This window comes from Antechinus flavipes, chromosome 3 (assembly GCF_016432865.1).
Source record: "Antechinus flavipes isolate AdamAnt ecotype Samford, QLD, Australia chromosome 3, AdamAnt_v2, whole genome shotgun sequence".
NCBI classification, from domain to species: Eukaryota; Metazoa; Chordata; class Mammalia; order Dasyuromorphia; family Dasyuridae; genus Antechinus; species Antechinus flavipes.
Window position 1 is genome coordinate 90,329,602 of NC_067400.1, and position 24,245 is coordinate 90,353,846.

At 36.2% G+C, this 24,245-nt stretch overlaps 1 protein-coding gene across 4 annotated transcripts in view; it reads left to right on the top strand.

Annotated features, from left to right (window-relative positions):
• ELF1 (E74 like ETS transcription factor 1) overlaps positions 1–24,245 on the top strand; it is an 81,838-nt gene that overhangs the window by 47,481 nt on the left and 10,112 nt on the right. The window contains exons 3-10 of one of the 4 annotated variants that reach the window (XM_051983875.1): positions 2,541–2,588; positions 10,277–10,451; positions 10,687–10,794; positions 11,716–11,880; positions 15,590–15,649; positions 19,591–19,674; positions 20,008–20,200; positions 22,543–23,010. In XM_051983875.1, coding sequence (XP_051839835.1) covers positions 2,541–2,588; positions 10,277–10,451; positions 10,687–10,794; positions 11,716–11,880; positions 15,590–15,649; positions 19,591–19,674; positions 20,008–20,200; positions 22,543–23,010 — 1,301 coding nt within the window. The remainder of the gene's footprint in view (positions 1–2,540; positions 2,589–10,276; positions 10,452–10,686; positions 10,795–11,715; positions 11,881–15,589; positions 15,650–19,590; positions 19,675–20,007; positions 20,201–22,542; positions 23,011–24,245) is intronic. The other 3 variants (XM_051983876.1, XM_051983877.1, XM_051983878.1) reach the window with 3 other exon arrangements.

Genomic DNA, 24,245 nt, shown 5'->3' on the forward strand with positions numbered 1-24,245 from the left:
ACAAGACCCTCTGGGGTAGGGAAAAGATGACACATGAGCTGGATTTGGATTTGTAAGGGGATGGAAACCAGGTGAGTTTGCATTCCAGGCCCAGAAGGGAAGCAGTGCAAAGGCATAGAGAGGATGGGGGTCAGCCTGGCTCCTTGGTTGGACTCTGTAGTGTGTAAGGGGGTAATATAGGATAAGATTGGAAGGGCAGATTGGGACCCAGATTGTAAAGGGTTTTTTAAATGACAAAAAGGAGTTGTTTTATATTTGATCCTAGAGGGAGTACAAAAGCCTGGAGTGAATTAGGATAATGACAGAATCAGCTTTGCCTGTTGTTTGGAAGGTAGATTGGTGGGGAATAGAGGAGGTAGGGAGGACAATGAGGAGAGTATCCAAGTAGTCATAAAGTCCATAATAAAGTAGGAGGGAAAAGATGAAGGCTTGAACCAAGAGTGAGTGGAATGGAGAGAGAAGCAGTCAGTAAATGATGGAATATATGGGGTAAAGGAGATTGCCTCTTCAGGTTAAGAACTGGGAAGACCAAAAGGATGTTGTAGTCATGGTAAAAATTGGGATGGCTTAAGAGACAGTTGTTCTGCAGTCAGAGATATGATGACCTTTTTTTTTTTTTTTAAAACATGTTGAGTTTGGGATGCCTATATGGTTTGGAATTCCTAACAAGCAGTTGGTGCTTTCAGGAGAGGGGCTGAGGTCTGGGTAAAGACTGGGAGTCATCTGGGAAGAGGTTTCTATCCAAAAGAGTCATGGAAGTCATCAAGTGAAAGACTGGAGGGAGAATTCTGAGGGCCTTGGAAGCTCAGAGTTTTGGAGTGGAACACTGGGTGGGTGTGATGATCTAGAGAAGGCATCCTGCAGGTAGGAGTCAGGACAGTATATGCAACCCCATGGAGGAGAGATCCTAACATTCAGCATCATAGGAATAGCATTGCAGCATCCAAAACAACTTAGTGCATGCATTTTAATACCCATTTAGAGTGGAAGGAATAAAGTCTTGACCTTTTGACCAGTAGACATTTTGCTCTACTGTGAGGCTGTTTTCCTTCCTTTTCATTCCCCTTCAAAAAAAAGTCAGCCATGTGATAATTGTCCCTTAGGCCTTTTTTCCTATGCGATTATTGTGAGATATTAAAATAGGGACTTGGAGCAGTGTTTTCAGAGTTGATAAGGACACTTCTCTTTTGTTTGACACATTCTCTATTAATTTACAGCCATTAGCAACTGAAGGGTTAATATAGTCTTACAATCAGTGTCAAAAGTCAGAATTTAAATTTCTGTCTTACCTCCAGATAGCACTCTATCCATTGTGACTTAGGGAAAAACAATGACTTGATCTTGCTTTTATTTTGAGGAAAATTTTTGTTTGTTTTTAAAATAGTGGAAATTATAGATTTGTGTGGAGTTTTTTGCCTTCAGTTGCCTCTAACTGGACATTCCTCCTTGCTCCTGGTTAATTTTTTCCCTCTTTTTTTCTCTTTATATCCTATGGCTGGAAGCATCTTACTAATCTACTTTAATGCCTAATAAACTTTTAATAGGATCCTATTGTCTGACAAAGACAATATAGAAGGAGTTGGAGATGTTTAGATTGGACATCAGGGATAGACACAGGACAATTATTTTTTAAAAATTGAAGGGTTATGATATGGAAGAGCATTAAAGGGAAGCAGAGTAGAAGTTGCTGAGGAAAAAAAAATTAGACTTCATGTAAGGGAATTCTTTGTAACAATTGGGACTGTTTAAAAAAATAGGTTTCTTAGGAATTGAGTTGGGGCGAGGGGCCTCCTTGCACAACGGCTGGAATACTCCCATGTCAGCTATATTGTAGAGGGGATTGGGGCCCCAACTGAGGTCTTGGATTGGAGTAAAGGTTTTCTGAAGTGTTTTTTATCTTTGTGATTCTGTGTAATGGAGAGATCTTAGAAGAAGTTCTGAATTCTGTCTTGTCACATCAGGCAAGGTATTACTTCTATCTGCCTTCCCTTGAAAAGGCAGAGGTGAGCAGTGTTTGGACTAGGTGGTCCTTTCAGCTATCTTTCTATATTTCTAATAGACAGGCACTGAAATGTTGTTTTTTGTTCACTATATATGTGGGCTATAAAATCCCCCAAATTTCTTTCCCTGTAAAATAGAAAATCCTCACAGGGAACCTCAGTTAATTGACAGTAATACTCCTGCTGAAAGTAATGAATGTGACCTTTAAAAGGATTTGGGCAGTTTGTGGTTATGAAAGTAATTTTCTGCATGAAGGAAACTGTCTGAAAACTCCATTTTTCTTTTTTCTTCCTTCCTTCTTTCCTTCCTTCCTTCCTTCCTTCCTTCCTTCCTTCCTTCCAAACTTATGGCATTCCCTTCCATTCTTCTTTCTCTCCCTCAAAAACAAAATAAAAGAACCCTCCTACCCCCTACAAAACCAAAACATGGTCATAGAGGAGCTAGAGATTGTACAATATTAATAATGATCATAGCTAATAAACTGTATGTGATAGCTTGATCGTACTTCTTCTGAAAAGACTTTTGTTTCTGTTACATAGGAATGCCAGCCCTTGAATTCTGGCTGTGATGAAGATAAGGAAAACCTTGTAAGTTCAACATTCTAGTAATTAGACACTGAATAAGCTTAGTTTTATATACTGGGTTTCCATCATGATAAAACAATTAAAAGAATCATATGCTGTTTTCATGTAGTATATTGGTTCCAATGAGCTAAAATATGATTAACTAGGAATTTCTGATTTTTAGAGAAAATCTGTTATTTTATAATTGTCTAAGGTATGTGGCACTAAGTAGTCTTTATCAAAACTGGACATTATAATTTGAAGAGAATACAAAGGTCCTCTAAAAGGGGGTCTATATTTTAAAGTAGTTTGTAATTAATTGTTTGCATTTTAAGGGAAAGCCTGGATAAATAGTTGTTTCCTTTTAAGTTGCTTCATAAAGAATACTGACAGGATGTTACACAACTTTCACATACCAGATTGAACCCTGTTGCTAGAGAAATTGGGCAAAACCTAACAAGTTATTTGGTCAGCTCTCAAGCATTTTTATTTCCACATGTTTGGGGAACAAATTTATTTACTCAGTGAAGTTGGAAGGGGTTCATGCATAGTTTCTTGAAGACTCTCTCAGAGCCTGTGCTGGATTGAATCAGGGAACAAAACCACTCCACTATTCCTATTGCTTAACTGATTTTTCGCTTTGTCTTAAAGTTTTTTAAATTTATCATTGATTTTTATATGTGACAAAATAAACTGTTCTAGCCTGCAATTTGAGTTAAACACTAGATTATGGTTTGATTTCATATTAAAATTCCTTTCTAGTGTGTTTGAAAAGTACCTTTTAGTTTAGTATTTTTTTAGTTTCTTTTCAAATAAGGAACATTTTGAATAAAATTTCATATTGTCAAACATTTAAAAAATAATTATGAGTAAAAACAATTTTTTAACATTCATTTTTTTTGTTTGTTTTTGTTTTGAATTCCAAATTCTCTCTCTTCTCTACCCTCTCCTCTCCCAGAAACAGTAAGCAATCTAATATAGCTTATACATGTGCAATCATGTAAAACATTTTTACATTAGTTGTTTTGTGTAAGACTTAAATGAGAAAGAGGGAGAAATATACTTGTCTGCCTCATACAAAGGTTGGTTCTTTGGAGGCAGGTAGCATTTTTTATCATGAGTCATTTGGGATTGTCTTGGATCATTGTATTGCTGAGAATAGTTTAATCATTCACTGTTCTTCATTGTACAATATTGTTTTTATTATGTGTAATCTGATTCGTCTAACTTCACTTTATATCAGTTTCCAGGTTTTTCAGAAATCATCCTGCTTTTTCACTTATTGCACAAGAATGTTCCATTACAACCATGTACTATAATTTGTTCAGTCATTCCTCAATTAATGGGTACTCCTCAATTTCCATTTCTTTAGTTACCACAAAAAGAGCTGCTATAAATATTACAAAATTACAAATAGTGTTCCCTCTTGCTTCCCAACTCCTTAACCCCTCCCCCCCTTTTAAAAAAACTTTTGGGATAAAGACCTAGCAGTAGTATTGATGGCTCAGAGGTATGCACAGTTTTTGAATCCTAATTCTAAATTGCTCTCCAGAATGGCTGGATCACTTCACAACTCCAAACAGTATATTAGTATCTCACTTTTCCCACATTCTTAGCATTTGTTTATCTTTTTACCTTTCCTTTCATATTAGCCAATATGATAGGTATGAGTACTGTCAAATGTTTTATAAGGGCAGGAGTTAGTTGTTTTTGGGGAAAAAAGTTAAGTTTTGGAATTTTAAAAAAATCTGGTTTTGTGATTTAAACTATATATGGAGAATTACATTGTGCTCTCTCTAATGGTATAGAACAATGATATCAATCTATATGGACAGTATATTGACTTAGAAAACCTCAAAGTAATATTATCTGAGTTGTATTCTTACTTTAGTTAAATAATGTCCTATTACAATTTAATCTGCTTCTGCCTACAGTTTGTTACCTCTGATGACTCTTACCTGTGAGTAATAGACAATTCTTATAAACTTTTCCAAATCTAAGACACTGAAATGCCAAGTGACTTGCCTTTAGTCACATAGCTAGAATGTATTAGTGACCAGGTCTTAACTCTAATTCTGTCCTTTTTTTTTTCATTGCATTGGGCTTCTTCTTAAGTTTGGAAATAATAAACATAAACAGAATTTCAATGTTATTTGAAATTTGTCTGTTGCAAAAAGTTAATCCCAGACTTTTTTTTTTTTCCTCCTGCCAGTATGCTTTCTAGACTATTTCCTTTTACTTTCACCTGATTTATGTTTCAGAAATTCTAGTTGTAATAATAGGTTAAGTCAAACATAATCGAACAGATAAATCTGCCATTGTTGCAAAACAAAAACTACTATTCTCCCTTCCCTTCCCCCTCTCCAACTCACCTCCTCCTCTCTCCACTATATTGCAAAATAACTGATATGATTGTGGCTGTGCATGTTACCTTGTATCTGACTTTAAGTCTTAGGAGTTAAAACTGAGAAAGGGATCTTATAGTTTATTTAATTCTGGCCTCCTCATTTCACGCATGAGGAAACTGAGGTCTATAGAGAACACAAAAAATCATATCCCTTCCACTTTACAACTTTACTATCTTAATTTGCATTTATCACTAGTTGGCACAAGAAATTAAAAGAAAGTTTTGGGGGAATTTTTACAGAAGCCAGAAGTGACACAGAGCCTATGACTAAATACTTAATCTAATTTTTAAATAAGGTAATCACCCTAGGAAAGAAAAAGAAAAAAATTAATACTTCTTTGGGTACAGTTGATGGCCAAGATATTTTATTTGGATTTCCCAATTGCGCGGGGTAGGGGTGTGAGTGGATTAGAGTTCCTAATTTTGGACATATTGAAAGGGACAACCATAGATTAGAGTTAGCATAAGACTTTAGAAGCTTCTTACTCTATGTCAGCACTGTGGGAAGTGAAAGTAAAAAAAGAATCAGTCAGTAAACATTAACTCTCTTATTATGTGCCAGGCATTATGGTAAGCACTGGAGATACAAAAAGAAGCAAAAGACAAAGACAATTTTAAGGGATCTAATCTACATCTATAATCTAATAAGTGAAACAACACACAAACACATATTTCAAAACAGAGATAAATGGAAAATAATGAACAGAGAGAAGGCACTGGAATTAAGAAGGGTTAGGAAAGACTTCCTGTAGAAAGTGGGATTTTAGTTGCCACTTAAAGGAGCAGAGGAGAGGATGGAGAGAGTCCCAGGCACGAAGGACACCAGAGAAAATGCCCCGTGCAGAGAGAGGTTTTTGGTAGAACAGCCACTGGACTGAGAAGTCTTTGTGCAGTAGGAAAGTTGTAAGACTGCAAAGTTAGAGGGGTGGGGCTGGGCTAGGAGGCCTCACATTGCCACGGAGGCAATAGGGAACCACTGGTGTCTATTGAGTGATCAGATTTGTACTGGAAGATGGATTGGAATGGGAGAGGCTTGGGGCAAGCCCATCCATCAGGAGCAGCCCAGGCTGGAGCTAGAGGTGGCTGGGCATTGTAGAGAGATGGCACACATTTGGGAATTAATCTGAATTTAGGCAAGAATCATCATCTCTGTGTCTGTTGGTTGTAGTCCTGACTCACAGCAATGTTGAGGTAGCTTCTAGAGGACAAATACTGGAATAGTTATCTCTACTACCCTGAAATCTCAGAAGTGTCTGCATAAGCAGAAAAAAGGCGAATGAGGGACTAAAAGGGAAATTTTAGTTGTCCTGTTCCTAGATGTTTCTTTATTATAATACTTGTGACAAAAGGCAGGACAAAAACTGATAATAGAAGCCTCAGAAAAGGTGACCTGTGAAAGATGGGATAAAGAGAGTCTCATTTTTTCTTTTTTCTCCTCCATCTAGGCCAGAAAAGAGACAACAAAACAGCTTCATAAATATCCTTCGATTATAATGGTAGTTTACCTCAAATCTAAGTGCAAAATAGGGTCTTGTCAGGACTAGGTTAACAAAATTACAGAAACTAACTTTTGTGGAATTGTAAATAATGATGGAGGGTATCTTTGATGCATCTTAGTCATTGAATTATTGAGCAAATGCTATAAGCTTTAAAAGCATTTCTGTTTTCTTATATTTAAAGAAGAAAATTACCTTTCAACTTGGGAGACACTATAGTGTAGTGCAAAGAGCCTTGGATTCATATAATTCCCAAGTTTGATTGCTGGATCTAATTTTTTTGTGGAATAAAAAAAGTTAATGTCATAGACTAGGAATCGGCATCTTTAACCTTAACTGTTCTTGATATTTGTTAATGACAGCAGAGCATAAACTGTAGTCACACTAAATCTAAGTAGAATTCACAGAACTGCAGAATATGAGAGCTAGATGGGGCCTCAGAGGCCTCTAGCTAATGCCTATCTAATTCAGACTTTGCTTCTGCCATCTTTGACTTTCTCATGGTGCTTTTAGGAAGTTTAGTTAAGTTATTATTACAATAAGCCAAGCCCTGTATCACCCAGCTATGGCCAGGGGGGGTCAGGATGCAGCCTCTAAATGCAAAGCCTTCAAGTTGTTGAAGATAGCTAACAAATCCCAATTCATCTTCTTTTAGACATCTAAGAGCTGTATCTCCTTTTTCATATGCCATGAGCTCAAGGCTCCTCATCATCTTGGATGTATTCCATTTTAACAAGGTCACTCCTCAGATGTGGCATTCAAAGCAGAACACGGTATTTCAAATGTGATTTGGTGCCCATCCTACTAGTAACTGGACTATTATTTCTTTTATCCTGGAAATTTGTGCCACTTAATGTGATCTGAGAGTGTATTTTTGCCTATTGGGCTACCATCTCACTTAAGTTGAGTTTGCATGCCACTAAATCTTCCAGAACTTTTTTTAGATTGAATGCACACAGATTCACCTTCCCCATTTTGTACTAATGAAGTTGACTTAGTTAGCACTGAATTTTTAGTAGGAGTATTTTTGTTGTTGTTTGGTCATTTAGGTTCATAATTGCATTGATGTTGGGAGCTTCTGATGTTGGGAGCTTCTGATGTTGTTGTTCGGTTTTTTTTTTTTTTTTTAAGTCATATCTGGTTCTATTTGGGATTTCCTGGCAAAGACACTGGTGTAGTTTATTTCTTCTCCAGCTTTTTTTAAACAGATGAACGAACTGAGGCAAAAAAGGTAAAGTGACTCACCCAGTCACATCCAGAAGAGCCACATCCAGTCTGAGGCTGCATTTGAACTCAGGAAAAAGAGTCTTCTTGACTCTTGGCTCAGCATTCTAGCCACCGTGCCACCTAATTGCCCTGCTTCTGACTTGACAGAATTGTAATGCATTTTATCTTTGCCTTTAAAAAAATTTTTTTAACGCAATTTACATAGTCTCAGGCAGTTGTCTGAGGCATTAATGTCAGAGATAGGACTTAAATCCAGGACTTGTCTCCTGAAGTTTAAGGCTTGAAATTTAATGAGTATATTGTTTAATGTCATGCTCCAGCACAATATTCTTTATTTAAATTAATTTATTTTTTTTATATAGATAGCCTTTTATTTTTAAAATACATGCAAAGGCAGTTTTTACCATTTATCCTTGCAAAACCCTTGTGTTCCAAGTTTTTCTCCCTTCCCCCCATTTCCCTGCCCTAGATGGCAAGTAATCCAATATAGGCTAAACATATGCCATTATTGTAAATATTTCCCCTTTTATTGTGCTGTACAAGAAAAATCAGATGAAAAGGAAAAAAAGTGAGAAAGGAAAAAAAAAAAGGAAACAAAATAGAAGTGAAAATACTATGTTGTGATCCACACTCAGTCTCCACAGTCCTCTCTCTGAATGCAGATGGCAGTTTTTTCATCATGAGTCTATTGGGATTGCCTTAAATCAGTGTATTGTTGAGAAGAGCCATATCCATCACAGTTGATTATCATATAATTTTGTTGTTGCTGTATACAATGTTCTCTTGGTTCTACTCACTTCACTCAACATCAGTTCATCTAAGTCTCTCCAGACTTCTCTGAAATCATCCTTCTGATCATTTCTTATAGAACAATAATATTCCATAACATTCATAAACCATGATTAATTCAGTCATTCTTCAACTGATGGGCAGCTACTCAGTTTCCAGATCCTTACCACTACAAAAAGGGCTGCCACAAACATTTTTGCACATGTGGATCCTTTGCCCTTTTTTATGATCTCTTTGGAATACAGGTCTTGTACAGATATGGCTGGATCAAAGGGTAGTTTGAAAACCCTTTGGTCATAGATCCAAATTGCTCTCCAGAATGGCTGGATCATTTCACAACTCCACCAATAATGCATTAGTGGTACTTTGCTACTTTTAAATAAAGTACCTTTAAATAAGGTATATCCTTCCAGAACCATATTCTTGTAATAATCCCCTTCTGTGAATCTTAGTGATAACCTAGAAAATCAAATTTCTTTGATTGCATTATTGTCTCTAATTTGTGTTGGTGATGTATTTTGTGCATTTGTTTACAAGCATGTAAGACGAGTTTCCTTTCTTGAATGTTGAGCCTTTGAATTTATAGCATAATTTGTTTTCTTCTAATATTCCATGCACTGTCTTGTTTGGTAGATACTATGAACATTTTCCCCCCCTTTCTGTTCTCTCTCCTGATTGACAAAACTGAAGTGACATTCATAGAATTGGAGATCTGGAATTCTCGCTGCTCCCTCCTGCACCTTCCTGACCACCCTGTCCTTCCCTGTTTTCTCTTTCATTCTCCCTGAGATTCACTGGTTGAGGTGAGGGAGTGCTTCCCCCGACCACTTCCAGGGTCACCACTACTCCCTCAGTCGTCTTTCCTCCTCTAAGGCTCACTAAATCTGTAGCTATCGCGCATTCCAAATTCTGCCAGAAAATTCTGCTCCTTCCACTCCATGAGGGAGTGCCTGGCTCAGTCATTGTCCCCAGACTTCATCAAGCATATCAGCATCCCTTCAAACACCCTGCTCTTTCCCATCTTCTTGATAGTCCCATCCCCCTGACAACAGGCCCTCATGACTTCATGTCTTGACTGTTACATTAGTTTGTTCTTGGTCTTCTAGACATAAGCTTTTCCCTGTTCTAGATCCTTTTCCATTCAGCTGATCTCCTGAACAGTTTTTTTTTTCACCAAACTGATCTCCCCAAAGCTTAGGGTCTGACATCCTTCCCTTCAATACTCCCAATACTTTGAGATCCAGTGATTTCTTCCTTGCCACATCTCAACTTGGGGGGCTGTTTTTACTGCCTGTCTCCAGGTCTGAAGTGCTCTTCCCATACCTGGAATGTCCTCCATTCTGCCTCCTGGTTTCCTTAAAGTCTCAGCTTCATTTTAGCTTCTATGGAAAGCCTTTCCCAAAGCCCCTTAATTCTGTGCTTTCTGTTTGTCAGTTATTTCTGACTTAGCCTGTGTGTGTGTTGTAGTTATTTGGTTGTTGTCTCTCCCCTTGGGTGGTGAGCTGTTTGGAGCAGAGACTGCTTTGGTTTGTACAGCCCCACTCCTTGTGCTTTGCACAGTGCTGCCTAGCATGCAGTAGGCATGGGAATGCTTATTGAATGACTTACTAGAAAGGAGTATTCTTAGAAAAAGCAGAATAGTGTAAGCTGTTAGAAAAGTTCTCTATAAAATATCAGAACTAAATTGATAAATTGTTTTTAAAATGTTCTTTTAGTTTTTATTCAGTAAATTTAGAATTAATCATTGTCAATTCTTACTGCTTACAAGGATTATTTATTTATTTATTTTTAAGCTTGGTGATCCTGCTATTTTCCCGGCTGTTATTGTGGAACATGTTCCTGGTGCAGATATCCTTAATGGTTATGCTGGTCTAGCCTGTGTGGATGAACCTAGCGATATGATTACTGAAAGTTCATTGGATGTTGCTGAGGAAGAAATTATTGATGATGATGATATCACTCTTACAGGTGAGTGACTATAATGTCCCAAATTTTGTGATTTTGGAAAGGTGGCTTCCATGATTTTGTGATGATAACTTTGGATACCATTGTTATAGATATATAATTACAACAGAAGGCTTAAGTTAAATGGGAATAAAATATATTTCTTTATAGAAATAAGAAATATGAAAAACAAGCATCCTATAAAATTTCATAAGAATGATCTGACACCAGTTTCACTTAGTTTCTTTCTGCATTGTAGTTGAAGCTTCTTGCCATAATGGAGATGAAACGATTGAAACAATTGAAGCTGCTGAGGCCCTTCTCAATATGGACTCCCCAGGTCCAATGCTGGATGAAAAAAGAATGTGTAAGTTTTTAGATAGCATAAGAGTTTTTATATGTTGGTGACTTACATCCCTAGTAAAAAAAAAAGCAGAATTTTAAATTGAGTTGTGTTAACTCACCTAATATGATACTTTCCCTACACATCCTATATGCTTGGATAGATAGCTGCTTTATTTTTAAATAGAGGGCAGGAATGTTCACTGCTTTCATTTTAATTACTTGTACCTGTTTCTCTTTTCCTTTTTTCTCTAAATATTCTATCTTTGGTGACACCTTCTAGAACTATTGTGGCACTCTTTTTAACACATGTAACATATATGTTAAAAAGGTTTAGCACATATAATTATACGTGTTAGAAAGGTTTAATATATAAAAAAATTATATAGGACAGTGTTTTGTATATACAGTGTCTTTTTTTTTTTGTTGTTGTTGTTGAGAAAGGTATATCATTCTTTTCCCAAATGAAGGCTCTTGTATAAAAATGGTTTAGAATTCCTATTTTTGTTGATTATTTGTTTATTCATCCATTCCTTTATTTATTGCAAGGCAATTGGGGGCAATTTGTCCAAGTTCATATAGCTGGTAAGTGTTAAGTGTCTGAGACTGCAATTGAAGTTGGATCCTCCCAACTCCAGGGCCAGTGTTTTTATCTATTGAGCCATTTTAGGAATTGTAAAAAATAGATCTATGTGGACATGATTCTTTTAGGTTTAGTAGTAATTTGTATAGGTAGTTATCAATATCTAAATAATATACCATATGCTTGTAACATTTTTTTCATTTTATTACATCTTTTTTGCCATTGTAATTCAGGCATTCCTTTGGGTAATAAACCTAATTTGGTAATTATAGTTTTCTTTCATCCTAGTTTGTTTTTCCTATAAAAATAAAAATTATTGGCTTTTATTTTCTCTAGAGGTAATTATAACTCTGTTTCCTTTAGCTAATATATTTGCTTCATCTGAAGATGAGATTGTTGTTGCACCCATTACCCATGTATCAGTCACACTGGATGGGATTCCCGAAGTGATGGAATCACATCAAATTCAAGATACATACATTGAATCCCTGGAAACTACAATACCAGAGCAACCTAAGAGAAAGAAAGGTGAGATTAAATCATTTGCATTTAAAGCATTGTTTTCACTGTGGCATTGTATATTTCATTACTTAACTTTATATTCTTCTTTACATTATAATGCTCAGAAGCTAAATTCTAGAAACTAAAAGAAATCTGAATTCTCTTCTCGTTCTCTCCCTCCTTCTTCCCTCTCCCTCTTTCCCTCCCTCCCTCTCTCAGTGTGTCTGTCTGTCTGTCTCTCTTTTTCTCTCTCTCTTCTCTTCCCTCCCACCCCCATTTTATTCATTAACCTCGTGCTTGTACAAAAAACAGGTTAGGGATAATTCAGTCCACATTTGACTCAATAACCCAGTAATATCACTTCTTGGTTTCTGTGGCTTCTCTCAGATAGGTTATAGACAGTTGGTCGTTGTCTTTGCTTTTTTTCTTAGGAATGTACTTATATAACTCCTTTTGATTCAAGTAATTTTCTTAATTTTTGAGTTTTTTTTTTTCCCAAAGAGAACAATGATCAGGCTTGGCCATACATTTTCTGCTCCCTAGCTTATTTAAAAAATGTATTTTAATATCAGAATACTTTTAAGGTTTCTTGTATCAAGTATCTAATTGTTGAATTGAGTCTTCTAATCGCATCATTTCAAGCCTTGTAACCAAATTACAATAGTGCTTTTGAATCATCGAAAAGAAATTAAATCTAATTTTAATTGAAGTATTACAACTAGACTGTTTACTGTGATACCCGTGAAAAATTGGAATTTTTTTCAGTGGACTTGCTTCAGCCCTTGCCTTTTGCTAGTTCAGACATGCTGTTAAGTAAGATTTTGCATACCAATGACAATTTTATTTTTCAAAGCACATCACAGGCTAAAGACACACCAAGCTACTGAGTAGGCTTTTCCCTTAATTTATTAAATTACAATAAAATCTTACCTAGGTGAAAATGAGTATCTTTGTTAAAATTTTTTTTTTACCTGACTGACCAAGTGAATACTAAACAATCAAATGTTTTAAAAAAGAAAAAGAAAAGTACATTAGTTTTAGCTGGAATTAATTACCAAAAACATAGGGACCATATAACTGATTAAATATAAGCCTGCTTAATCTACATAAAGCGAAACGGTTGGAAAGAAACATGGTACATTTTTTTTCTTTAATAATACCTTGGAAAACAGGGCAGCTGGGAGTGCAGTGTATAGAGCACCAGCCCTGAAGTCAGGAGGACCTGAGTTCAAATCTGGTGTCAGACTCTTAATACTTCCTAGCTGTGTGACCTTGGCCTCAGCAAAAAAAAGAAAGAAAGAAAAAAAGTTCCTTGGAAGGGACTTCTCCTTTTTGTAATAAATAAGGTTAGCAGATAAGAGTTGTTCATTGTTAGCCTTTTTTGTAATAATGCTATGAAGTTAGCTTTTCTCAATGCTAGCAAAGTTTATTTTGAAATGCTTTTGTCGTTTTCCAAATTTCCATTATTGAATCCTTTCCCTAGATGATGCCTTTCCTTTTATTGGCATCTGTATGAGAGAATCCTGGAGCTTGACCAATCTTTCATCAACAGATTACACTCAGGTTAGCTCCATTTTACTGCTTGACTCCTTTTTTAACTGTGTGACAGTATGTATGCTTGGGAACAAAATATTTTCTTGCTCAAAAACTCTCATTTTACTTCCTTTACCCCTCTACTGTTAGTTCTTTTAAAATCTAGAATTGAGACAGCAGACTTATCATTCATTCTGTTAGACTTTTAGAAAAAAGCAATGGTTGGAGGGATAACTTCTCTGTTCCCAAATATTGTAACAATCTCTCTTGGTGTTTCATAAAAATCAAAGAAAAAATAAAACGCCTTTATTAAGTATTAGTTGTGGTGATGACTGGGCTGGTTGATGGTGGTTGGGTTACAATGGGGCGTGGACTGTGAATTACGAGCTTTTTAGGGTCTGGGGAGAAGTGAGTGTACAGTTGATGGTCATGTGCAGTCCATCTATGATGCTGCTTTAGCCAGGCTGGCTTGCCGGCTGCACTCGTGGTTGTTGGCTCTCGGTGGATGATTGTGGGATCCACACGCCTTTCCTCTGCAGTGAGGGTTGCCCTGAATGATGGTTGCTGGGTAGCTACTTTGGGAGAAAGACTGCCAGCGGGGGGCCCTGCCCTTCCTGGTCCCTGCCCGTAGGTGACAGTTGTTGGTGGGCCTGTTGTGCTCTCCCTGGAATGGCTGGAAGCAGGCACTGCTGTGACGCTGTGTGGGGGGCATGTGGGGCTGCGTCCCCAGGACATCTGGTCCTGGGTCTGGGTCCTATGTAGGATATGAGGGGAAGTGAAAGTTGGGGAGGTTATGGTAGTCTGATCCACTTGGCACATCCGTTCTCCTTCCAGCACTCATTCAGTGACATCGTGCCTGTCACATTTAATGGCTGTTCTCTACAGTGATGGGGGCAATGGAGAAGGCTCAACCTGGCAGAATAATGGCGTTTTTGTTGGCTTTCCTAACATAGCTCTTCATAACAACTTAGAAAATGTGCCAGACTGAATTCTGATTTAGGAAAGCCAAGAAAAAGTCAGGGAATCAACTCAGGGTGGCTTAGGAAGGTAGAGAGAGAGGTCTGCTGGGCTTGGCCAGGAGTGCAGTATAGTGGTAGTGACTGTGGTGGCAACAGCAGCGAGAAGGGAGCAAGCCCTGGGATAGAAATTCCTGAACTAGTGCTGGGAATGGGGCTGTCTACATCTCCCACTTTGGGATCGCCTTCTAGCACAGATCCTGCACTAGGTCCCTGCTACCGACTTCCCCGGACATAGGCCAGGAGCAGAGCGGTGGCCCAGCAGTAAGGCTGCCATGGGATAACCAAGGACAAGAGACCAAAGGATAGCAACAAGTACAGCTCCTCTGAACTTACAGAACTGCCCAACAGGGCTAAAAGTGAGCGAATCTACCAACATTCTGCTGAAATTAACTCACACAGGCACCAGACCCTGCAGAGCTCTTCTGAGGATCATGCTGCTTTGGAAGAAACAAAAATTTATAGGCTTCCAGACTAGAGTTGTGAGAGGGAAAAACCTTAGACTAGATAACCGTCTTCTCCTCCCTTCTTTCCCCTTATTCCCCTCAGAAGTAGAGCTTATCTCAAATATAAAGTCCAAAGTCTAGAAAGTGGGCTGGGATTCTGAGGGAAGGGAAAAAAACCTAGCTATATAAAAACCTGGCTATATAAAGAGATAATATGGTAACTGAGGAAGCTCAAAAAACAAACTTAGAAAAAGAGAATGGCTCTAGAGTATGTAGAAAGAAAAATGCAGAATTAATACAAGTCTGTTAAGAATTCAAATTTCAGAGCTAAAGGAAGAGATTTAAAAAGAGAGCTAAAAAATGATTCAAATAAAAAAAATTAACAAATATAAGTAGTAGAGAAAAAAAGTGTAGGAAAAAAAGAAGAAAAAGTATCAGTGTTTGTACAATCTTTGAAATCTAAACCATAACACAAAATACACACACACACACACACACACGTGTGTGTGTGTGTGTGCATATATACACATAAGTACATACACATACATACATATCACATCTAACTTACTAAATGACATTTTGAAGATTATTTAAACTGTTCCTTTTAAATTATGAGTATACACAGCATGATATATCTTTTTGCCTTGTTAGTGATGTTTAAGTGTTTAATCCTTAATTTCATTACTATGAAATTTTATCCATATTTCTGTTCATGGGACCACTTCATTGGATCATCTAAAGAAAAAAGAGACAAGAAAGAACCTTTCAGATGGAGTCAGTTAGATGACTTAGAGAGGAAAGGTAATCTTTGTTTTCTGTTTAATACAATTTCCTTCTCTATTCCCAGGAAGTCAGATTCTTCACCAAGCCAGGAGACTTATGCCCCAGAACTAGGTTTTCCTAGTTCTCACAAGGTTATCCTAGTTTCCTGGAGCAGCAAAATGAACTGTGGGCTTTTTCTTCCACCTGAACTCCTCATAGTTCTCTTGAGATTCCCTGAAAAAGATTTCTCTGATCTCTGACAGGATGGAATATATTCAAATAGAAATCGGAGGATCCTTTGTCAGGTGTGTTATAGAAAGAACTCACTTTTTAGATAGTGCTTGAGCTATGTGATCTCTCAGACCTTTTTCAGTTAGGTATTCTGTGATTCTAGAAACACTTGTGAAGTAGGTAAAGTAAATCTTGGACAATGAGAGTATCCTTTGTAAAGGCTAATCGATTAAAGCCTCTTGAGTGCTGTTTGGAATTCAAGTAGCTGACATACAGAGAAGCCCAGCAATTAGATTTTTCCTCAGCTAGTTGAGGATTAATTTTTACTGAGCAATATAGTTCGATCTCTATAATGGCTTTATTAAAATATTGTTAAAATTAAATTTAAATATTTGATCTGTTCATTTTAATTTTAATAATATAATTATATATAATTATGCAATAAAATATAATTATAAAACTTAAGAGAAAATGAATAGCAAGATTGTGAAATAAATCAAATGTCCAAGGAATATACAGTATGTCTGTAACTAGACTCAGCTAATACCAATCTATATTTGTAACCAAATCTTAGTTTTTTTTTTTTTGCCAATTCTTTGCAAACTTCTACTTTTTTCCACTTATAATGCTCTTCAACCTAGCCCTTATAGTTTTGTCCTGAAGACATTTAAAGCCCTTAATGTGGTCCTTTCTGCCTGAATCAAATCTTTGCTCACACATCCTGACTCCACTTTTTTTTTCCCTACATTATAGCTTTTTATTTACAAGATACATGCATGGGTAATTTTATAGCATTGACAATTGCAAAACCTTTTGTTCCAACTTTTCCCCTCCTTTCCCCCTACCCCCTCCCCCAGACGGCAGGTTGACCAATACACGTTAAATATGTATAAATTAGATACCATATAAGTATACATGTCCAAATAGTTATTTTGTTTTACAAAAAGAATTGGACTTTGAAATAGTGTACAATTAGCCTATGAAGGAAATAAAAAATGCAGATGGACAAAAATATAGGGATTGGAATTTCTATGTAATGGTTCATAGTCATCTCTCAGAGTTCTTTTGCTGGGTGTAGCTGGTTCAATTCATTACCGCTCTATTGGAACTGATTTGGTTCATCTCATTGCTGGAGATGATCAGATCCATCAGAATTGATCCTCATATAGTATTGTTGTTGAAGTATATCATGATCTCCTGGTTCTGCTCATTTCACTCAGCATCAGTTCACGCAAGTCTCTCCAGGCTTTTCTGAAATCATCCTGCTGGTCATTTCTTACAGAACAATAATATTCCATAATGTTCATATACCACAATTTACCCAGCCATTCTCCAATTGATGGGCATCCTTTCATTTTCCAGCTTCTAGCCACTACAAACAGGGCTGCCACAAACATTTTTGCACATACATGTCCCTTTTCCTGGGATCCTGCTGGATCAAAGGGTATGCACAGTTTGATAACTTTTTGAGCATAGTTCCAAATCGCTCTCCAGGATGGCTGGATGTCTAGTGTCCCTGTTTTCCCGCATCCCCTCCAACATTCCGCATTATCTTTCCCTGTCATTCTAGCCAGTCTGACAGGTGTGTAGTGGTATCTCAGAGTTGTCTTAATTGGTTAATACTGATTAATAATGACTTGGAGCATTTTTTCATATGGCTAGAAATAGTTCCTGACTCCAGTTTTAAGGAAGCTTCTGTGTTGTTCTCTGTTGTTCTTGGTAGATTATCAGGGCTTTGAAAAATGGAGAGATGTTGCTTAGGCATAGAGCCCTCCTGATAGTTTTGCCTCTCCTCTGGGGGCATCCTTGGGCTTTTCTTTTGAGCTTAGACCTAGTGGACCAGCAGCTTGCCTTGGACACTGAGTTCTCCAAGCTCTTTGGCTGTCACATCTGATATCTGATTGAAATACCTTTTGCCTTGAAAGGAATAAAATGGTTATTTTTCTCCATGACTTGTTCACATAAGGTGAGTATAGCATCCTTGTGAGCCCCGTGAAGCTGTAGTGGTTTCTTCTCATCTGCTCATGGCCCCTCTATGTCTCCTCACCTATGCCCTGGTTGGTGCTTAGTACTGTGTCTCTAAGATTATTTCTCCCCCTCTTTTCTTTTTTGGGGAAAGTTCTTACCTAGGTAGTAACTGTAATCTGGTTACCTTGGTTAATACCAGTGTTTAAATAATTTTCTTTCCCCCCTTCCACCATTCCAGCAGAAAATAGACTGCTATTCAGAAGAAGGTAAAAGTTGAATTGAAGAGAAGATAGCATTTATCTACCCTTGGATGAGGCTGTCTTCCAAATATTTAGATATTCTTAAACTCTAGCATCTGTTATAGAACAAGGAGGTGGGAGGAGCACCTTATAAAGAACAGATCTGGAATTTTTCACAAAGAATCCCTGAGATAATCCTGCTTATTTCCTTCACTCACCCTTTCCCCCTACCCAGCGGGCTCCAAGAGCTTCTCTTATCCTGGTTTTCAACCCATCTCTTTTTCCCTCCATCCTTTTCTGTTACTTGAATGTCATCAATGCTTGGATGAACTTTATCTAGACTATTGTCCATTTAGAGCCATACTGACTCTTCTTTAAAAAAAAAAAAAACAACTAATGTGGTAGAAATAATTCATATCTCAGTCTTACCTTAAGTGGGTCTTACCATATTCTTTTATGGGCATTAAAATTAAATTTATGAGGATAAAAAGTTTAAATTATGGGTATTCAGATGAAAACATTTGCTCATAGTTTATAGAAATCCAAGGGAATACACATGTATGTGTATGTATATATGCACGTGTATGTGTATGTGTGAATTATATATTGCAAGAAAAGTTTTTTTTTTTTTTTTTGGCTGAGGCAATTGAAGTTAAGTGAATTGCCCAGGGTCACACAGCTGGGAAGTGTTAAGTGTTTGAGGTCACATTTGAGTTCAGGTCCTCCTGACTTCCGGGGTAGTATTCTAATCATTGCACCACCTAGCTACCCTGCAAGAAAAAGTCTTAAACAGGAACCTGAAATATAACTAGTTTATTTGCCACTAAAACAGTGTTTTTAATGTGATATAGATTTTTTTTTTGTCAAGAAACTTTATAAGTTGTTTCCTAGTGAATTGAAATGAGAGTGGGAAAAAAATGTGAATTATTAAAGACATAAGGAATACAAGATTGCAGTCAGCAACAATTTCTGAGTTTCTCCTAAACCAATGTAGATGACAATAATAGGCAGTTATTAGAAAAGAGAAAATGGAAACTGGAATCTCTTCCTGTCTTGGAGAAACTTCCATAACAGTATTTTAGAATAAACTGATGTTGAAATCAGAAGAGGATGGTACGGGTTCATTTTGAGTCCAAACTGATCTAAAAAAATATAAACTTCTCAGGAAACTAGCACATCTGTTTTTAAATATACAGTACAGAATTTTTAGCAGTGTTGGTTCTGAAGTAAAAATTTAAGGTTTAACAATTTTGTAGAAGATAAAGCATAGGTTAAGTTAACTTTTGCCTAAGATTATTTTATTAAATCATTTCATTAGTTAAATAGTTATTTCTACTGTGTAAAATGTTCTATACATTGTTATGTTCAGTTTTTTTGAAAATGATTTTCTTTATAGTAAATATAATTTTTGGTGAGTACACATGCACTATTTAGAAAGATAGCGAAGACCTTAAGATTTAAATGGCATATCAAAAGATGAGAAGAAAATGATTTATCCTTTTTTCTTGTAATTTTGAAAATGAATTTGTTGATTGATTTCAGGGAGAAAAAGTAAAACACTTCGACCAGATTCCCCAGCTACTACACCAAATATATCTTTAAAGAAGAAAAACAAAGATGGGAAGGGTAAGTACTACAAGTTGCTTATAATATGTACTTGTCAAACAGCATTTAAAATTGAAAAAATTTTATGGCAACATAAGGAATAAGTCTAAAAACTTTCCTGACATGCTGAAATGAGGTTCACTATTCATTTGATAAGGCTTGCCACTTCCCCTCAAGGAAAACATCCATAGAAATCCCCTTTTTCTGACTTTCTCTAATCAGAATAATCTGTTTTTCAGCCTAATTTAAAAAAAAAAAAAAAAAAAAAACGTTATGCCATTGTGTTATTCCAAAAGACTTTGTTGCTGATGCTGGGGGGAAGGAAAAAAAAATTAAAAAACACCTTTGTTTCAGGAAATACAATTTATCTTTGGGAGTTCTTATTAGCACTTCTTCAGGACAAGACCACCTGTCCCAAATACATCAAGTGGACCCAGAGGGAGAAAGGAATTTTTAAACTAGTGGATTCTAAAGCTGTGTCTAAGTTATGGGGAAAACACAAAAACAAACCTGATATGAATTATGAAACTATGGGAAGAGCTCTCAGGTATGTAAAATTTCATTAGTTGTATTTGTTTATCGAATGCTGAAAATTGGTATGTTACATAATAGTAGAGTATTAATATATGTTATTTTTAAGGATTAAGAATAAATTGATTGTAGAAAACAGCATATAGTTAAATTGAAATAGCAAGTTTTTTTTCTGGAGAAAGGAAGTGAGGCTTATATAATAATATTCTATGTCCTATGAGACGGTGTACTTAATCAGTTTTATGTCCTACTCCTGTTTTTCTCTGTAAAAACAGGAAATGTGCAAAGAAATAAGTTGTGGTTGACATTTTGTTTGTAGAGAGGTGAGAAAATTCTGAGCTTGTGGTCCTCACAGGAATTATGAATCAACCATAGTCTTCTAAAATCTTGCATCATTAAGCTGTATCAGCATAAAGTACAAATGAAATGGCATTATAGAATAAGAAATGATTACCTAGGGGTAATTTGATTTTCAAGTACAATATTTATAGACTATATTTGGATAATGTTAGATGAAAAATTTTGTATTTTAGTTATTACAAATTTTTTAAAATCAAAATTATCATTATACTATAGGAGGTTTTAGTTTCAGTGTTTTTGAAGTTGGATCATTTTGACTGAGGCTACAATGATTCTGTATTTGAAGGAGATAAAATGAGTCTTTTTAAACTAAATTAAAACTGTTATAGTTTTATCTTTTTTTATTTTAAAGATATTTAGTTCACCTGAAAAATTTTGCATCACTTTTACTGTACCATACTGAATTTTATAACAACAGTATATTAAATTAGTAAAATAAATCAGTTTCTTATAGGAAACTCAGATTCTTTGGCTTTGCAGGGATTTGATTATCTTTTAATAAAATTAATGACAGGGGCAGCTAGGTGGCGCAGTGGATAGAGCACTAGCCCTGAAGTCAGGAGGACTTGAGTTTAAATCTAGCCTCAGACACTTAACAATTCTAGCTGTGCGACACTGGGCAAATCACTTAACTCCAACTGCCTCAGCAAATCAAATAAATAAAATAAAACTAATGACAAACATGATGAATTATACTGCTTGTATATATAGCTATATATTTATGAGTTAATGCCATTTACATAGGAAACTTTTTTTGCATTTAATATTTTTTTCCAATTACATGTAAAGATAATTTTTTCCCTCCCTCTCCAAGGGAGCAGTCTCTCCAAGACAGCAAGCAATCTGATATAGTTTATACATGTACAATCACATTAAACATAGTCATGTTGTGAAAGAAGAAACAAAAAGGAAAAAAATGGAAATAGATCTGTATTCAGATTCTCTGGATATGGATAACCTTTTTCTCTCACGAGTCTTTTGGAATTATCTTGGATCACTGTATTGCTGAGAATTAATCTTAGTTAATCATCAGACAATGTTGCTGTTATTGTGTGCAACGTTCTTCTGGTTCTCCTCATTTCACTCAGAGTTAGTTCATGTAAGTTTGTCCAGATTTTTCTGAAATCTGCCTCTTCATTATTTCTTACAGAACAACAATATTCTATTACAATCATATACTACAACTTGGTTAGCCCAATTGGTGGGCATCCCTTCAATTTCCAGTTCTTTGCCCCCACAAAAAGAACTGCTATAAATGTTTTTGTACATGTAGGTCATTGGAAACATTCTTAAGCCTAAAAATAAACATTTGTTGTCACATTTCTATGTTTGCCTAATAGAATTCAGCCAATTCTGTTAATAGGGAAGCCAAGGGAAAATGAAGGGAATCCAAATCTACCAGTATTTCTCATGTTCCTTTTTCATGGTCACGTTAGTTTCGGTTTTGTTCTTGTATGAATCCTTAGGTTATGCTCTTAATCACAGTCAAATTGACATTCTTGAGATTATCCTGTTGTTACCAAATTTTTTGGAACTTATTACAAGCTGTGAAATAGTGAAAAGGCAGGGCAAGAAGGAAGTAAAGAGGTGTGAAACTAGAGATTGATATAATTTACATCCTGGATTCACTCCCACAATCAGGGATCAGTTTTTAGGTTGGTAATCATTTTTGCATGCATATAGACGGATAAATAATTCTTTGTAATTATGATAATGACCCTAAGTACTTCTGATAGTTCTCAGAATATGTCAGTTTTAACAAATGGCAGGGGCAGCTAGATGATGCGATGAATAAAGCATCAGCTTTGAAGTCAAAAGGACACGAGTTCAAATACAGCCTCAGACACTTAATACTTTATAGCTGTATGATCCTGGGCAAGTCACTTAACCCCAGTTGCCTCAGCAGAAAAGGTAAAAAAAAAACCAAAGTTCTTGTGGTGTGATTAATGTTTTTTAATAACTCTTTACTCATTCGTACTTGTCTATATTTTGAAATAGGTACTACTACCAAAGGGGTATTTTGGCTAAAGTGGAAGGTCAGCGCTTGGTTTATCAATTTAAAGAAATGCCAAAAGACCTTATTTACATAGATGATGAAGATCCTAGTTCCAGCTTAGAATCTTCAGATCCATCATTGTTATCTTCAACAACCACTTCTAGCAGAAACCAACCAAGCAAATCCAGAGTGTCTTCAAATCCAGGGATAAAAGGAGGATCCGCCACTGTTCTGAAACCAGGGAATTCTAAATCTAAACCCAAAGAGCCTGGGGAAGCCCCACAGACACACCTGTCTGCTCTGTCACCTGAAGTTGTGAGGACAGTTCAATCATCACAGGCTCCACATCCTGTTCAGCTCTTTCGGACTGTTCATCTTATGCAGCCAATACAAGCTGTTTCAGAAGGGCAAGGAGCTGTAACCAGTAACATGCAAGATGAAACATTAAATTCTTCTCTTCAAAATATTAGGTAATAAATATGTTACTTAATTATAGATTATTGAAAAGTACCTTAGGCCTTATTTGTACATGCAGATATTCAGAAATGAAAGCTAGGTAGATCGCAAGCCAGATTACAGGAGCCAAAAATCTTTTATCATTGTTAGGGCTAACCTAACTTGCATGGGGGTGGGAGGGAAGGAGATAGGTACAATAGCCTAAATACCTGCTCAGCCTATCACAAATATCAGTATAGTTTGATTACATGATTTTCCCTTTTTAATTTATTAATTTACCTATCCCTTTTAGTACAGATTTTTATACCTTGATTGAACCAGACTAGTGATGCAAATACATAAAAATCCATATATAAAGCTTAGAAGCTTTTCTTTACATTAGACAGAACTGGTAAGAATCACACAAAATAGGCTTTTTAAAAAGCCTTATCTGAGTTGCTCTGGAGAAAGAGCATTCCTGGAATCAGGAATGACTTGAGTGCAAATATAGCCTTGTTTAACAAACAAGCTAAATTAAACATTTAGCTGTTTGACATTGGGTAAGTAGCTTAACTTTGGTCAGGTAAGTGGTGAAGTGGATAAAGTAGTGAGGTCTGGAATCAGAAAGACTGATCTTCAGACACTAGCTGTACAGATCCTGGACAAGTCACTCCTGTTTGCCTCAGTTTCTCCATCTGTCATGATCTGGAGAAGGAAAGGGCAAATCATTCCAGAGGTTTTGCCAAGGAAACTCTTAAATAGGGTCATGAAGAGTTGGGTGTGGCGGGGGAAAAGAAATCAGTATCTTATAAATTTTTCTTATTAGGAGCTTATTGGTTTATATTTCATCCCAAGGTGATCTTTCTTGGTGGAGAGATACTATTATAGTACTGCTAAATGGTCCAGATACACTTAGATATAACTAGAGGCTGGTTATCAACATTGAATCATGTTGCATGCATTTAAGGAGGACTGTTAATTATTCAATAGGAATTGAAAGGAAAAAAAAGAAAAATGTTAAATATGTAAAAGATTTACCATCCTGCCTCAGGTATGAACCAGCACAGTGACAGAAAGTCCATTTCTATTTTTTGTATAAATAAGTGAAACAATGTGATATTCTTAGGTTTGGAGAATGAAGGGAAGTGGAAAAGATAAGACAAGTTGGATCTTTTAGTATTATTTTGCTTGAATTTTGTCAATTTCTATGTCATTAATTAATTGTGAGTCCAAAGATAACTGTTAAATGGTTGGATTTTTTTTTTTTTTT